Genomic DNA, 17,944 nt, shown 5'->3' with positions numbered 1-17,944 from the left:
GGGGGGGGGGGGGCAGAGCCCTGCCTTCGAGAAATAGCAGAGCCCTGCCTTCGAGAAATAGCAGAGGAGGAACTGCGCAATGCAAGCAGTAGACCAGGGGTGTCAAACTCAATCACAGAGAGGGCCAAATTAAAAACTGGGACTACGTCGATGGCCAAACACGGTCCACATTTATTGAACAGGATAGACATATTGGAGAAAGTGCAAAAAGATATGGAACATATTTAGGTAGGCTACATCCTCCGAGTATACATATGTGTCAGAGCCAGATGTTTGGAATCTTTTCTTAGCTGCCAGTTTAATGTTTGGGGTTCTGTGGAAACCCTCAGTGAGTGAAGGTGAGCATCAGTGAGACGACTCCATCACAGAGAAAAGCTGCTCACACAGCAGGTATGTGCTTCCAAACATGCAAAGCATCTGAGCGACATGAAGGAGGGTTGAGGCATCGTTTCGGGATGAATCTTGAAACTGTGCAGCGCCCACAGAGTCACACTTTGTCTTGAGTGTGTCATTACATTGGAGGTCAATCAGCTCCATTTGGATGTTCACAGATGCTGTTTCCTTGTCAACTGCAAACGGATTGCTGAGCAGTTCAATTTTAATTTTTGAGCTGCAAAGTCAGCAAATGCGCAGTCGTGAACACAGCAGTGGAGATGGTTTGTCAGTGTTTGGAAACACGTAGTGACCAAAGTTTCTTTGCTGCATCACAGTCTCCCACAGGCAGCTTGGCTTGGAACGCTCTCACTGCATCATACATGTCCGTGATCACACGGCCCTGAAGCTGGAGGTTTAACAGTGAGATGCTTCATTATGTCGCACATAAAGGCTAGTTCAGATCGCCACTTTTTGTCCCAGAGATCTGTGTGTTTCCCTTTGCTCCCAAAAACAGGCAGATTTCCTCACGCAACTCGAAAAATCTATTCAGCACTTTCCCTCGACTCAGAGCCATGTTCAGAATGTATCTCCTCAAGTTTCCTGTCTGTGTTACGGTGCTTATTACATGTTCCATTTCCAGAGCTTTACAACACAGCACTTCCTGGTGCATGATACAGTGATACACCGTCAGCTGCATCTTCTCCCCCATCCTCCCCACTAATCCGCTCTTTCACCGCGCATCTGTCGTCAGTTCCATCAGTTTGTCCCGGGGCAGTTTCATTTCGCATACATCAGACAATGGTAGGGGAAACACTGATAGCGCTTTCAGTACTCGGAAACGTGATATACTTAAAACTCAATTTGGCTTTTAAGGAAATACATTTAAAACTATTTGGCTTTTATGGCTCTCCCAGCCAAAAAGGTTCCTGACCCCTGACCTATGCCAAATGACACAAGACACTTGCAGTCATCGCTAGTGTCATGTTGTCCTCACACTTTTCTATCTTTTTGAAATGCAGCAACAAGCTGCTGTCAGTGTCCTCCGGTCAAACAAAAATAGTGCCATCTTTGGTGGAGGACCGGACTGACTCTACTGACTGTCAACCTCTTTTCGGTGGTCTAAACTTCTGCACAATACTACGTTACTCCAACGCTACTTCAATGGCACAGGCCCCATATTACCCCCTGAACGGAGAAAGCAGGTAAGAGGAAGCCACTTCAAATCTAACCTAAAACACATTGGTCTTTTTTAATGTTTTTTTTATTTATTTAAGTAGTTTCTGTTTGGGTAGCAAATATTTGAATAGTTACTGTAATTGGTTTATATTTTAGTTACACTTATTCAGTACTCTGTCATTTGAACTATCCAGATAGTTAACAGACTTAACCAAAGAGCCAAAACGAATGAAACCTGCTTTGTTTTCTCAGGTTTGCAGTTGAAATCCAGCCCACAGGGAAAGTTTCAGAGTACACTGCCACCATCACTGATGAAACGCTCAGAGAGGGTAAAAGGGGTCGTCATAAAGTTGACTCTCTGATGCTAACCCTGAAGGCAGAAGGTACTGCTATAAGCAATTCCACCTACAATTCCACACCGCTCAATTTACATTCAGTGCAAACATTGAGTATATACAGGAAGTAATATTTCCTTTATGTAGCAAGGTAGAAAGTAAGGTTGTCGAGTTTAATCTGATGGATGCATGTCTTACTTTCATGCATGACATTTGTGTTTTATACCAGGGATGAGCCGTCAGGGCCAGTAAGGCCTTCTCTGCTGGCCTCAAGATTTGTCAGAATCCGAAAATTATAAATTCTATAATTGAATACATATTTTCATTAATGCAATATGTATTTTTGTAAGTAAGTTTGTTTCCATCAATCTATTATTGTAATTTCATTAATATCTCTTCCTTAGGTGCTCTGTTTCAAGTGCAGCTCTTTTAAATTGGAGCTTTTGTCCAGTAGAGCCTCTTCTCTGAGGCCTTCAGAATTTCGAGGGAATCCCTTTGTTGTTGAAGCAAAAGGGGACGATGATATTGATTATCATCTTTTATGTGCTGTGATCCAAGGGCGACTTTGCTTACTGAAGTAAAACTAGCTACCTAGCACATAACATAGCTTGGGCGGCAGGAGGTCCGTCCGTGGGCAGCAGTAGCTCAGTCTGAGGGACTTGGCTTGGGAACCGGACGGTCGCCAGCTCAAGTCCCTAAAGTGTGGACTTGTACCTGGAGAGGTGCCAATTTGCCTCCTGTGCACTGCCAAGGTGCCCCTGAGCAAGGCACTGGACACCCCACACTGCTCCCCAGCGCTATGTATATATAGAGTAGCTGCCAACGGCTCCTAATACTATGATGGGTTAAAAGCAGTCTAAATTACGTTACGCTATGCTATGTCAGTGTTGTTGTCGTCGTTGATGTTTTTTCTTCAGGCGTGTGCAAGTAGGCTAGGATAGAAAACAAATACTGGGAGATTTGACGATTCTACTTTTGATTCCGATCATCAAAATGCAAAGCCCATTTCGATTCATTTCGATTTAGAATCGTGACATCCCTAGTAATAAGGATATATTATTAAGTACAAATATCACTTATGACATTTATATGGACACTTGTCTTAATAGATCTTGAAGCCACCAGTTGCCACTCTTCCTGGAGATAATCACTGACTAAGTTGAATTTCTGCTGATACTAGGGTTGGATTCATTAGAGGCCACTGCATCTCTGAAATACAACCGCAACAAGAACACCCTCACCAGTGAGGTTGTCATTCCCGACTACAATGTGGAAGCAGGCATCAAGCTGGCTGTAACAGACAATGATGCCAAAGGAAAGAAGATGAGGGGTATTACCATTGATGTCACCAACAGGAACATCCCACAGCTGACTCTTCTTGGACACACAAGGTACATAGTTCAACAAACAAACCTCCAATCCTTCCTAATGATAGATAACGCTGAAGCTTCCAGCAGAGCTGTCTGTTTCTTGAGACTGTTTCATTTTAGCAGGTCTGAGTGGATGAGAATGCAAATAATTAAGAAATTGAGTTGCAGTCTTGTCAACATATACAGTATGTCTTTGTTTTAAATGTAGACTTGACATGATGAAGGATGCTATGCTGAAACTCCAGATGGTCATTCCCTCTCTAAAAACGGATGCCTCTTTCACTGCAACCCTGAAGAGGGATGAGGATGTGCTCATGGACTTAGAGACAGTCATCAACCTCCCTGATACATCCTACCAACAGAAAGCTTCCCTCAAATATGGTAAGTGTAAATATAACTGTCATGAGTCACAGCTTTAGCACAGATTACTCACAGCTTTAGCACAGAAGACAGGTGTAGAACATTCATTCATTCGTATATTTGTGAAAGGATTTGGATTTTCTCTTACAGATGATGACAAGTTTGAGGTGGAACTGAAATCGGACCTGAATTCAGAGATTCAGAATCTGATCCCAAATATAGAGGATCATCACAGGCAGCTGCAACAGCTCATCGATCATATCCTGGACCAGAAAGTAGCAAAGACTGATATGAAACTGCGTCACATAGTCACCAAAGGAATTGAGGTAGCGCTTCGATATTTGACACTATATATATATATATATATATATATATATAGGGTATAGTGGTGTAGTATCATATATATATATATATATATATGATACTACACCCTCTGTACTGCTCACACCGGCTGTCTGCTACTGGTGCAGTCGCTCATGTCTCAAGATGAGTCGGAGCACACTGTTTCTTTGACAAACAAACAGAGAGCGTAACGTTCGTCTTCACCTATACATGTATCACAAATGCCTACGAGGCTACACATTACTTCTTAATAGCGAACAACAAAAGAAACAAACCAGTAAAGTAATATCTTTTATAATGTAATCTTATACATGATGATTGGTAATGCATTGAAGAGACGTTTTTTAGGGCGGGCAGCACTAGTGATCGTACGCGCATTTACTGTAACGGAGAAACTGATGCCATATTATGCAAAAAGTATCAAAACTCGAAAGGTTCAATACATTTATGTATCAACTCAAAGTAACCGATACTGTGAAAAGAGTTTGTCTGCACATCACTTTATGTTATGAAACTCAATGTTGTGCATCAACATTAAAAGAGTTTTACACCAATTCAGTATTGCATTACTATACCATTTTTGGACTCCATGGACAAGGAAAGGGTACAAATTGGTATAGCAGAACCAGACATATTGTCTTCTTTATTACATGCATTTTTCTTGTTTTTGTTTTAAGTCAAATGTTATGTCACCCTAAAGGCAGGTGATATATGGTTGGACAAATTGACAGTGCGCATCCCCTATCTTGCAAACCTGCGAAGTAAGAGAAGCATCTCAGACCTCACCCTGCCAGCCCTACCAGCCCTGTCTGAGAAACTGTTTGTGCAGTCGTAAGTGTTTAATATAGAGTTTGAGTTTCACTGGGCACAAACCATAACTCAGCAGTTCAGCTATACTAGTTGTTCTATCATCTGACTTCCTATACATGTACAGTTTGTTATTACATTTTTAGATGCAAAGTCCAACATTGGAACGATATTGATTATGCATTTTTCTAACAGTGACAGCTTGTTCCGATACCAGTTCAACAAGGATAAGATGGCCATCTCACTTCCTCTTTCACATGAAGGCATTAAGTCAGAAGAACTGAACATCCCAACCACTCTGTCTATTCCCATTATAGATATACCAGAGATAGGCCTATATATTCCTGCCAAAACCTATCCACTACCATCATTCACTATACCGCCTTCTTTGGATTTGACTGTCCCCCTTCTCGGTCTGGCTGAAGCATCCACCAAGATTAAGAGCAACTTCTACAACTGGGAAGGCTCAATCTCTGGGGGCAACAACACTGTTGACTTCCCAAGTTACATTGCACAGTACAAGGCTATGGCCCAATCACCTTTCAAACTACTTTCATACGAGCTTGAAGGTAAATATAATGGACCACAATATATTTTGTGAAACTGAGTCAGAGCTATTAATAAGGTGTAACAACTAACATTTTGGCATAAAGCATGTGTTCATCAGAATTGAATTTTTGCCTGTGCTGTTGCAGATACTGATAATTATATCCTGTCTGTATGTTTCCAGGAACCGGGATGATGACAGGAAAAGCTGATGATAATCTCAAGTATCTTCTGAATAGTTCCTTCAGTCATAGCCTCATTGACACAAGCTTCAGTGTCTTAGAGACAATAAGGGTAACCAACAAATTTAATGCAAGAGCCAACTATAAATTTGAAACCTCTAGTCCAGTTGGCCTGCAAGCATCTGTCTACTACTCTGCTCAGTCAACTTCGACTCTTGATTCAGATGAAGTCTCAGGAGATGGCACAGTGGACGGATTGCTTAAAATAGGTTCATTCTACACCAATACCTCCTACACCCAAAGCTACAATCTGCGTCCACTAGATGGAGAAGGAAGAGGAGAGTCCACCCTGCACTTCAACTTGCCATTCATGAAAGTTCACAACATGATCCACGGCGTCTACGCAAACTCTGAGTTGAACATTGTGTCCAAAACCAATGCCCAGAAGGATGTCTTTAAGCATGTAGCAGATCTCAAGTATAAAGACGCGCAACTGACATTAAAGTGCAATGCCGTTGCCACAGCCATGGGTAAATCACTCAATAATAAAGTTGAGCTTGGTGTGTCCAGCCATATGGCCATCCTCAGAATTGAGTCACAGGCAGATGATGACATAAATAGGGCATACTCACTTGTAACAGGATCCCTGGATTCAAATGGGCTAGAGGTAAACTCTGAAGGTTCTCTCACTTCTGACACAGGTCGTGGATTGCACAAAGCTTCCGTTATGGTTGGCAGAAATGGTCTGACCACAAGTGGAACTAACAGCATTCAGTGTAGCCCTGTCACAGTGGAGAATATCTTCAGTGGTGCCATAGACAGCAATGGAGCGTCCTTGTCCTCCAGGATCAAAGGGATGGCTGTAGAGAGCAGAGGAGAGCTGATCATTGAGGTTAAAATCACAGCTGCGGAAGCTTCTTTGAATGGTGTCCTCAAGGGCCATGCATATGATACAACCACAAGAAACAACATGGATATTGTACTGAACCGAAGGGCTCTGACCTTTACTAGCAATACCATGGGAACATTGAAGCAGATGACTACAGAAAATAGCCACTCACTGAAACTCACTATGTGGACACTAGCCCTCCACTCCAAGACTAACAACTTCTTATGTGAAGATATTTACTACAAGCAAGACACAAAGGTTGATATGAAGCCATTTTTTATGTCATTTGACATGACAAATGACCTCAAGTGTTATGATGTTAGTTTGAACAATGAAGGCCAGATGAAGTTTGAGCCAACTAAGGTGGATCTGAGTGGAAATATGAAGGGAGCTTATGGAGAAGAACACAACATTAAACACACCTATGAACTCAACTTAAACAATGTGGCTGGTGCAATGAAATATAGCACGTCGGGAAACGTAATGGACGCCCAGCTCAGTCACAACTGTGAACTTGAGTTTGCTGGACTTTCCTCCAAGTCAAACTGTGAGGCACGAATAACTTCAGAACCTCTACGTTTTGACAGTACTATTCGCACAATGGCACTGCCTTTCAGCCTCACTCTTGATGCTCTTGTAAACAGTGATGGAGAAATGAATCTATACGGGAAGCACATCGGACAGCTGTACAGCAAGTTCTTGATTAAAGCTGAGCCCCTAGCTATTGCATACTCTCACGACAGCCGAGTATCAACCACACATATACTTCCAAGTGGAGAGTCTTCCACTAATTTAGACAACAAATGTGATGGCCTCCTGACACCAACCGACCAATCTCTGACCTGGAAAGTAAAATCGAAACTGAACAACCATGCGTATAACCAGGACATCAGTACTTTTAATTATCCAGAGAAGATTGGATTTGAGTTTTCAGGAGTAATGTTAACAGACGTTTTCAGCAAATTGAGCAAAGACAAGAAATCCAAAATGCAAGAATTTAGTACGGCTGGTTCCCTCAAGTATGACAAGAACAGTGACTGTCATATCATTGACATCCCATTCATTGAAAGCTTTCCTGTTGCTTTTGAGCAGCTCAAGAACACACTTGTAAAAGCCTTAGAATCGCTTCAACAGTTGATCAACAATTTAGAAATTAATCAGCTAATCACTGACTTCAGAGCCAAGTTAAATCGGCTACCTATGCAAGTGAGAAACTTCATGCAAGATATGGACTTAGAGAACAAAGTGAATCAAGTAAAAGCAAAATTAGATTATTTGATCAATGATTTTGCAGTAACAATGAATGACTTGGAGGAAGCTATGAACATCTTGAGAAAAAACATGGAAAATACAGTAATGGACATTGCCACCAAAGTTAGAGAGCTCATCCTTACAGCCAAAGACTATGTCAAAGCAGGATACATTGCTGACAAGATAACAAATGTACTTTCACACATTGGAAATAAGCTTTGGTCCATTGATAATGAGTATGAAATCAAGCAGTCACTCGTCAAAGCACTTGATACCATGGAGGACATCATCAGACAGATTGATTTACAGAAGCTCACAGAAAGCAGTGCTGCGTGGCTACAAGAACTTGATTCTAAATATAATATCTTAGAGAAAGTCAAAGGCAAACTGTCTGAAATAAAACAGGTGATTAAAAACTTTAATGTTAACATGTTTTTTCAAGATGTAGAGGAATACCTTCTCTCAATTGATTGGGCCATGTATATTGAGCAGCTGTCATATAAAATCCCCTCTTCAGAAATAGCAAAAATCATGGAGTCTATGAATGATGTTATTGTCAACTGGCTTGACGAATATGAAGTCACCAACAAAATCAATACAGTGTCTTCTTACATTAGGGATCTACATTTAAAATACGGTCTTGTTGAGAAATTTAAAGAATTAATGGATCAGGTAGTGATTCTAATCAAGGAATTCAAAATTGAAGAGACCGTGCAATCAATGGTCGATGCTGTGAAATCTGTCAACTTGGAATATGTTTATGATAAAATTACGCAACTTCTGCACAGTGTGATAAACCAACTCAAAGAAATTGAGTTTAAGAAAAGCATTGATGAGTTTAATAAACATATTTCTTCAATGCTTAAGCCAATCAAGGAATTTGACTACAGTGCATTTGTTGATGAGACCGACAATAAGATTTCTGAACTAACAAACTATATCAACAAGCAGATTAAAACATATGAGATTGTGCAAAAAATTGAGGCGGTTAGGGAATTTCTTAGAGAGATCCAAAATTCCGTCTTTACATATTTGGACGTACTCAAAAACACAAAAGTGGCAGATGCTCTAAAGAAACTGAACAATGTATTTGACACTACATTTTACAATGACATCAAGATAAAAGTGAAGGATATCCTTGAGGACATTCGACAAAGAATCCTTGACATGGATATCAGAAACGAAATGTACATTTACCTCCAAAGAGCAAGTGAATCCTACAGCAATGTGGTTACCTACATTTCTGCACAGATTAACCAACTGATAGAGAAGATCAGAAAACTGGCCAATGACAATGAGCTCATCACCCAGATGAAGCAAACTATGGATGGAGTTCTTGGTGCACTGAAAAGAGCTGAGATTGAAGTTCCCACTTTCACTTTACCTCTCACTGACCTCATGATTCCAGCATTTACAATCAACCTCAACAAACTGCAGGAGATCAGCATCCCAGCTCAAATTTCGGTCCCTGAGTTCACCATCCTCAACGTCTACACGATTCCTGCCTTCACTATAGACTTTGATGAGATAAAAGCAAATATAGTTGCAATGATAGATGACATCAGAGAATTTGAGATCCAAATGCCTGACCCTGAGGAAATATTTGGTGACCTAAAAGTTCTCTACCTATCTGAACTACCAGATCTCACCTTCCCAGAAATAACTCTTTCAGAAATTATATTTTCAGCCACCAACATCCCCAAATTAAATCTGAAGGACTTTGAAATCACAATGCTTCCAATTCCAGAGATCACATTGCTAGAGGTTCCCAGTGACATTTGTATCCCAATCTTTGGAAAACTCCAAGGAGAATTTAGAGTGATCTCCCCACAGTACACGCTTCAAACTACAGGGGCGATTGAGAACTCAACATCTACACCAAAAAACCCACAGTTTACAGCCACTCTTACTTCTCATGCCAAATCACCCATAGAGCTCCTTGAGTACACATTTGAAGTCACTGCACAGTTAGAAGCTCCCAGAATGAAAAAGTTACTATTCACAGAAACCGTGAAAGCTACACATGTGGCCTTCTCCATTGACCATGAAGGATCCTTGACACTAACTGGCTCTTCTGCTGAAGCTTCTGCTAAGACCACTGCCAAGGCCACAACCCAAATGTACACTGCAGACTTGGTCAACAATATGGCACTTACATTGAAGAATGGAATCACTGCAGCAATAGACACAACCTATGACCACAGCTTGGACATTCCATCAATTGAAACTTCAAATCAGGCATTAATGAAACAGAATATAGCAGCCACCATGGAATCAGGCAGAATAACTGTTACCGGTGAAACTACTGGCAATGGAAAGTGGTCCTCTCAACACTACTTTGATGAAGGTACACACAAAAGCAATGTAGAATTCAACATCAATTTTAGCACTGCCAAATTAACTTTTGTAGGAGAAACAGACTGTAAGGCCATGAAATTAAAGCAAACACTGACTGCTGAATCAGTGATCTTAAGTCATATCACTGTTGAAGCAAGATGTGAAACTGAAGTTCCATTTGTGAAGAAGAGTGTTATGGTTTTAAATTCAGAGGCTCATATTGGGGACTTGAAAGTTGCGGTCATAGCCTCTCATGACGCTGAATTCACTGGAAGTCTGACTGGAATTGTGACAAATTCACTGGAATTCATGGCCCATCCATTTGAGATTGTGCTCGATGCTAAGAATAAAGTGAACTCAAAGATGTTCTTCCCCTTGAAACTCACTGGTAAGGTGGATCTGCAGCATGATTATAGTGTCATACTAAATTCTGAGAAGCAGCGTGCTTGTTGGTTTATTTTGGCAAGATTCAACCAGTACAAGTACAACCACAACTTCACAGCAGAAAACAATGAAATGGACATCTTCTTTCACTCATCAGCTAATGGAGAGGCTAATCTGGACTTTTTGACTGTTCCTCTATCCATCCCAGAGTTAACTGTACCTTATCTCGAGATCAAAACCCCTGAGGTCAGAGACCTCTCTCTTTGGGAAAATGCTGGATTCAAAACCTTGCTTACTGATCCTCAACAGTCATTCGATATGAATCTGAAGCTTCATTACTACAAGAACCCTGATACACACAGCTTTGAATTACACCTTGAACCAATATACGATGCAATTATTGACAATGCCAAGATCATCCAGGCTCAATTTGAACAATGTAGAGACAAAGTAGTTGCACTTCTAAAAGGTTCGTACAACCAAGCAAAGTCACAGTATATCAAACACAAAATAGACACCTCTAGTCTGCCTCCTAGAATCTTTACTGTTCCTGGATACAAAATACCAATATTGAATATTGATGTTTCTGCTGTCAGGGCTGAGATGCCAGCCTTTAGTTACTTTGTTCCCAAGGAGGTCAGTACACCAAGCTTCAAAGTACCAGCACTGGGTTTTGCTGTGCCATCCTATACCCTTGTGCTGCCATCTTTCAGTTTACCTGTTATCCATGTTCCAGAAACTTTAAGTGAAATAAAGCTGCCCACTTTCACACTACCAGCCATTCAGAACAACATTTTGATCCCAGCCATGGGTAATATGACTTGTGACTTCTCCTTCAAATCCATTGTGATTACGTTAAGTGCTAATTCTGGTCTTTACAACCAGTCTGACATTGTTGCTCGGTTCGGTGCTTCATCAACATCTGTGTTTGACATTTTAAATGGAAAAATTGATGGCACCACCAGTTTGACTAGGAAAAGAGGAATTAAACTGGCCACCACTGTGTCCCTGGAACATAACAATGTAGAAGCAAACCATGAATGTGCTGTTAGTCTCACCAAAAGGAGTATGGAAGCTTCTTTAGCCAACACTGCAAAAATTTATCTACCCTTCCTCAATCTAGAATTGAATCAGGAACTCACCGGAAATACCAAGACCAAGCCAAATGTTGCTTCCAAGAAAAAAATCAAATACATGTTTAACATTCCTCTCATTGAGTCTGTAGGCAAAGGAAACCTTGATATGAACTGGGCACTTGAAACACTTTCTTCCTATGTATCACTGGAGACCTCTGCCAAAGGGAAGTCAGACATAACACTCATGGACAGTTTTAACTTTGCTGGGTATTTAGAAAATGAGGCCAGTTTCTACCTTAATGCCAATAGACTGCGTTCAACCGTCCGAACGGTCTTAAACTCCAACACCGATAAACTGGAGAAGCAAAAACGAAGCTCAAACAATAACATCTTCCACTTTGATGTAAATAAGAACTTGGCTTTTGAGGTCTCGTTGCGGCGAATGTTTGCAACAGTTGATTACACCAGCAATAACAGTGTTGATTTTGCATCTTTCTACACAAATGGAAAGCACATTGTTAAAGGGGAACTAGATTTTGTTCCTTTAACAACCTTAAAGACTACATTGAACATTGATGCAAGTCAGCCAAGTAGTTTGGGTCACACTGGAATCATTCAGAGCATCAACCTTACTATCAGCTCAAATAGGCAGTCTTTCACTTGGAGTAGTAAGGAACAGCTGGCATCTGTCAGCCATGCTTGTGATTTACTTGTGTCTAATGATGTATCAGAAGTACGCATGGACTTGACTGGATCAGTGGAAGGCCCCCTAGCTTTCTTGAAGTCAGTTAGGCTTCCTGTATATCAGAAGACCATCTGGGATGTTCTCAAGTATGATCAGGTCACAAATATGGACGACTTACAATTCCTGAACATCTCCTCCAGCATTGTGTACACAAAGACCATGGATGGCCAGGAGTATACAATACCATTTAAACTATTTGAAAACAGCATACTTTTTAGCATTCCTGAGATTAGCATTGCACTGCCTTTTTGGGTAAAAGAAATTCCGCTCTCCATAAGGAAAATAGACATGCGATTTGAAAACCTGGATGTCCCTGATCAGCTCACTCTTCCCCCTTCAATCTCAGTTCCAGCCTTTGATGTGCCATTTACCAACTTGCATGTGGAACCCTTAACAATTTATCCTAAACACCTAAACATCCCGAAGGTTATCACCACTACAGCCTTTAAAATCATGTTGCCTGGCATGCCAATAATCTCAGTGCCCAGTTACGATATTGAAACAGAGTATCTACAGGGGAACATGTCATTTTTTTCATTTAAGATGCCACAATATGGAATCACAGTCTCATCTTTCACACTACCTAAATCCTTTACCATTGGAGAGCACAACATCAGCTTAAATGAAATCACAAACCAGATTTCAAACTTCCAACTTCCAACCATCATCATCCCAGAGCAAACAATTGAAATCCCTGAAACTGCCTTACATCTGCCTTCAAGTGTGTTTATTCCAGCTTTTGGAGCCCTCAGTGCTACTTTGAAGGTTTCCTCCGCTATTTATAATGTGTCAACAACTGCCAACCTGGAGAAAAAGGACTCTAGCCTTGTAACTTCGCTGAATTCCATCTGTACTTCTACCATGATCTTCTTGGAATATGACCTCTCTGGTAAGACAGGCACACACTCTACTTTATTTGATAAAATTGTGTTATGTTGTGTTAATTACTAGATCAAGGACATTAGTAGACATATATAATAGAAAGACAAATAAAATATTATATTTTGCTTATATCCCTTCAGCTAGTGCAACCCTTGGATTTGACAATGGAGTAATCAATCTTAATGGGAAGTGCAATTTGATTCACAGTGATGTAATGATCGAATGGCAACATGTTTTGGCTCAAAACTTGAGGTAACAGTATATTTTTTGGTTCTTCAATTTCTAATTAAAGATTCAAGGATTCAAGGATAATTTATTGTGATTTTGCAACACAGGGTTGCACAACAACATACAGTTGTAACCTAGTTTTTATGCTACAAAAGAACATGATAAAACAAAACGGAACAAAAACAGTATTACATTCCTGTAGTGCATTTTTCAATTTACAAGAAAGGAATGTAAACAGCACCAACAAAAACACTAGTGAATTCTCTGGGCAGATAATAAGGTTGGCCTGTTCACATAAAAACATTTGAGTCCTGCGCTCGTCAAGTGCAACAGCTTGATCCGAGATGCCATGATGGAGCCACGTCTCTGTAAAGACGTTGCTGGATCAGTCTTATTTCTTGCATCTTATTTCCTGTGACCGGACACTGGGTAGTGGAATAGCCTTAGATTCTAGCTGGGTTAGTTTAGCTCCCAGCTTAGCTCCCATCCCAGCTCTTGTTCCCAGCTCGCGGTCACTCTGCCCTCGGTGGCGTTTGGTCCAGCAGATATGGCTGGGTGATTGGAAGATGCCGAGGGCGGTGAACGTCTCAAGGTTGAACCTGTAAATGCATACAGTTTAATTTAGTTGCTGTTATTAAATAATATATTTCAACAATAATTAGTTTGGTGCAATTTGAGATGTTACAATTTCCCCCGGTCTCCCCTACTGTAACACTGAAACCTGCCGAAGTGACACAGACAGGGTTCAACATACAGCAGTAAATGCAATCAGCCAGATGTAAGATCGCGTCACTGCTCGCAAAAATACATAAAATAAAAATAATTGAATTCAAATAATTTTCCAGAATCTTGAGTCTCTGCTCTGCCGTGTCCGTCTCACAGTCCCAGGGATGTGAGTACAGCGCGCCATAAAGGAAATGGCGGTCAATATAAGTAACATACGAATTCAAACGCCAAAGGACATTTATTGCGTGTTGGAGAAAAACATACGGCCGGGTTGAGAATGATGACTGGTGTTATACGAGCAGTCCACAACACTAATTAATCTTCCCATAGTGCAGAGACAAAACAAAAACAAAGATAGAGTTATGTGTTAACCTACATATGACAAATAAAACTTGAAACTTATAAGCAGACCCAAAATTCGGGCATATTGGATTTGGTTCTTAGTTGGAACAGAGTTTTGGTTCCCAACCCTAGTGTTGTACAGATTGAATAGCTATCCAATTAAAAAATAATTGTAAATGCATCCAAGAAGCATTCAAAATAGACTGAAATATGGAATTCTATCCAGATGTAAAAAAATTGTAAATGCATCCGTCTCTCCAAGACATAAGCTTTCCTGCTCACAAGTGCAACTACGTCGGTAAGCAGTCAGCGTCTGGCAGCTTAAGTTACACTTAAATTAGCCGTCACTTCAGGCATAGTTGTTAGCTCACTAGCTAAACTAGTATTGTTGCACGTTATTGTTCTGGCGGTTTTTTTCAGTTCCCAAACTGAACTGGAGGAGAGTCGACCCTGAATTTGCATGTTGCCCTGCAGAACCAAATGGATTGCAATCAGATTTGGGATCTGGAAAAAGAAGATGTGTATATCTGAATAATAAATGAAAGTGTATTTAATTGTATCTGCATTAGATCCGGGTATGAGAAATTGAATGGCAAGTGTAAATGGGGCCACAGAGACCTCTTGGGTTTAAAATTATTGCCAAGACTCCTGTGATAGGAGAGCTGTCAGAGCTACTCAGAGAAATCAAGAACGCTTATCCTATGTAGGAGGTTGGGTGTTACTAGATACTGCCCTTGGTTGAGAAAGATAAATTGAAAACTTACTGTGATATAAATATGGCTGTTTTTGTTTGTCAGGATGAAGCGCCAAACCCCTCTGGCTGACTCGATGTAAGTTTGTTTTACCCAAAGATTGATTTTCTGCTTATATCACTTATATCGCTTATATAACAGTTTTCAAAAAGGTTCTCGCTCATGAGTCGAACAAAGATGCACTGGAAAATACTTTTACTAACAACTGTTTCTCTGTTTTTAAGGGAATCTCATCATACTGTCAATGTTGACCTCACTAGCCAAACATTTGTTGATGCGAGCTTTCGCTTTGCTTCCCGCAAAGACGGCATAACTGCATCTATTTCTTGTCCATCATCTGGTTTCCTTGGATTGCAGTTTCAGCGGAGGTCTCCGTCACAGTTGTATGGAAAACTTTTCAGTCGCTCCCTGGTAAGACATTCTTAAGCTGTTGTATTTGCATATTGTTGTCAACAAAGAATTTTGAAATCTACAGACGGATTAATGCTATAAATTACATAGACACTAAAGTGACACTTTAACAATTATTATTCTAAATATCTTCCCTCAACTTCAGTCTACTCCTGAAAAGGATACTGATGTCTTCACTGCCAAAGCCACACTGAGAAACTCTCAGAAGTTGATCTTACAGACGTCATGGAATTTGGACTTCCTCCATAATGTGATTGAGGGCACCAAGGACAGGATTCCTGATATGACCAATGCTGTGCTCAAGTTCATTAACAAGTACCACACTTCCCACTTTGGCTTTGATCTCAACCGTGGCGGCATGAAGTTAAAAAACACAGTTTCCAATTTCATAGAGAGAGCCTATCATGAGGTGCCAATGTCTTTTAATACACTGCATAATTCAATCAAACACCTGAATGCTCAATTAAAAGACATGTACAGGAAGGCTTCTGACAGCTTGAATTCCATAAGGGTGCAGGATGTTATAGAGAGCTTGGCTCACAAGGCTAGACAAGTCTTGAAACACAGCGAAGACAAGTCTATTGTCTTGCTCAATCAAGTTGCACAGTTCTTGAGTGACACAAAGTTTACATTGCCCGGATCTGAAGAGAAGCTCTCAAGCCTGGAGTTGTTCCAGCGAGTTCGTCAGTCTGTATCAAGAGCCACCGACAGGGCAATCCAAAGGTTGTCCAGCCTCGTGGAGAAGATCTCTAGATACATCAGGGGAATCAAGTTTACCATACCTGGAACTGATGTTGTTGTCAATGGAAACGAGATCAGGGATAAACTGATGTCTTCTTTATATATTCAGCCAAAACGTTCAGTACACAGGGGGTTCGATTTGCTTCACAAAACAGTTTATGACCTACTCCAGATGATTGCTGAAAAAGCAGAGATTTTCATCAATAATCTAAAAGATGAAAATGAGGAAATAGCTTCTCAAGTTGATGCCAGCTTTGCAGAGGTTCTGCAGTCTTCAAATCGACATACTGAGGAAGCAAAAAGATATGTGGCCGAGTATAAAGACCATGCCAAACTGGAGATTCAAATGGCTTATAATGCTTTAAGTATGGAGCGTGTAAATAACGATACCAAGGAGTTTATCAGTACTCTGCAGTCACATCTCTACAGAGGACTTAATGAAAGCGTTGATCTAATGAGAAGGACAACCCCGAGCACAGCACGTTACATCAGAGTGAGCAATAAAAAGACGGACATTGAAATTCCTTTACCCTTCCTTTGGAAGTCTTTCAGCGATTGGCCGACACAATCCAGTCAGTAAGTCTCTTTTGATAAAGTTGTTTTATTATGGCTGACCAAATTTATGTCTGTTTGAAGAAAATACTTTTTGTTTGATGCCAATAAAAATGTGTTTAGAGGTGTTTCACATTAACTAAATAAAATATATTCATATGAAAAATTTCTTTAAATTTGACGATTTAGAAAATGATGACCTACCAATGTTTTGCATGTAAGTTACTGTTTGATGATGGTGTTTAATTAAAAAATACTCAATACAGATTTTCGTGTTTTTTTCAAACAGGAGATTTTTCTTAAAGAAAGTAGTGACACATTGATTAATACATCATTTGAAATATATGATTACTTAGTTTTTAGTGTTTTCACTCATACTCTAATTATTTTGGACTTGGATTACCAACTGCCCCTGGGCCCCATGCTTACTGTGAGGCAAGTAGTTTGTGGAATATCAACTGCTGAACCTGCATTTACAAACTGCTTCTCTGATCTTCACTGCATTTGTGTGCTTTTAGACTCCCCTAACGTCGCTCGATTTACAAATGAAACATGGAATTATCTGTAGACATTCAGATGTCTCCCTCCTTTTCAGCCATTCACATGATCGCACCTTCGTGAGGGTATGATTTCATACGTAAAGCACAGGGAGGTTTCCTTGGAAATGCCGGTTTCCTCCGGCAGCTGCAGTCGGAGCTTGGTGGGAGGTGGAGAGCCCGGTAGCAGAGGCTCCACCTACTGTATGTCCAGGAGCAGAACTTTGCCTCTCTGCTCTGCCAGGGAACGGCTGGGAGCCAACACCGATGGACGGAACCAATGCTACAATAGTAATATGACAGCTGGCCAACGTTTACTAACGCTAACGTTAGTTATATGTTTGTTTGCCAGGTGATATTTGTGACTTTGCCCTGACTGATAGCTGATATTTGTGTAAAGTCACAATTATCACCTGGCAAACATGCACATAACTTACACTAGCGTCAGCCAGCTGTCAAATTACTAATAGCCTATATCAAACTAATACAGGTTGTTAATTTATCCTCAGGCAAAATAGTTAAATGTAACATTAACACTGCTAGCCAAGGGATTGTTTCCTTATTACAACTTTAACTATAAAGATAGCTACCTGCTACAT

At 40.5% G+C, this 17,944-nt stretch overlaps 1 protein-coding gene across 1 annotated transcript in view; it reads left to right on the top strand.

Annotated features, from left to right (window-relative positions):
• apoba (apolipoprotein Ba) overlaps positions 1–16,908 on the top strand; it is a 39,272-nt gene extending 22,364 nt beyond the window's left edge. Inside the window, exons 18-29 of the mRNA XM_029460977.1 lie at positions 1,395–1,577; positions 1,804–1,934; positions 3,067–3,277; positions 3,465–3,637; positions 3,767–3,942; positions 4,659–4,789; positions 4,961–5,334; positions 5,496–13,064; positions 13,198–13,309; positions 15,151–15,183; positions 15,330–15,516; positions 15,662–16,908. Of these exons, the coding sequence (XP_029316837.1) occupies positions 1,395–1,577; positions 1,804–1,934; positions 3,067–3,277; positions 3,465–3,637; positions 3,767–3,942; positions 4,659–4,789; positions 4,961–5,334; positions 5,496–13,064; positions 13,198–13,309; positions 15,151–15,183; positions 15,330–15,516; positions 15,662–16,837 (10,456 nt within the window). The 3' untranslated portion in view covers positions 16,838–16,908. The remainder of the gene's footprint in view (positions 1–1,394; positions 1,578–1,803; positions 1,935–3,066; positions 3,278–3,464; positions 3,638–3,766; positions 3,943–4,658; positions 4,790–4,960; positions 5,335–5,495; positions 13,065–13,197; positions 13,310–15,150; positions 15,184–15,329; positions 15,517–15,661) is intronic.
• The last annotated feature ends 1,036 nt before the right edge of the window (positions 16,909–17,944 follow it).

This window comes from Cottoperca gobio, chromosome 22 (assembly GCF_900634415.1).
Source record: "Cottoperca gobio chromosome 22, fCotGob3.1, whole genome shotgun sequence".
NCBI lineage: Eukaryota > Metazoa > Chordata > Actinopteri > Perciformes > Bovichtidae > Cottoperca > Cottoperca gobio.
The sequence above is the reverse complement of the archived record's forward strand: the minus strand, read 5'-3'. Positions and strand labels throughout refer to the sequence as shown.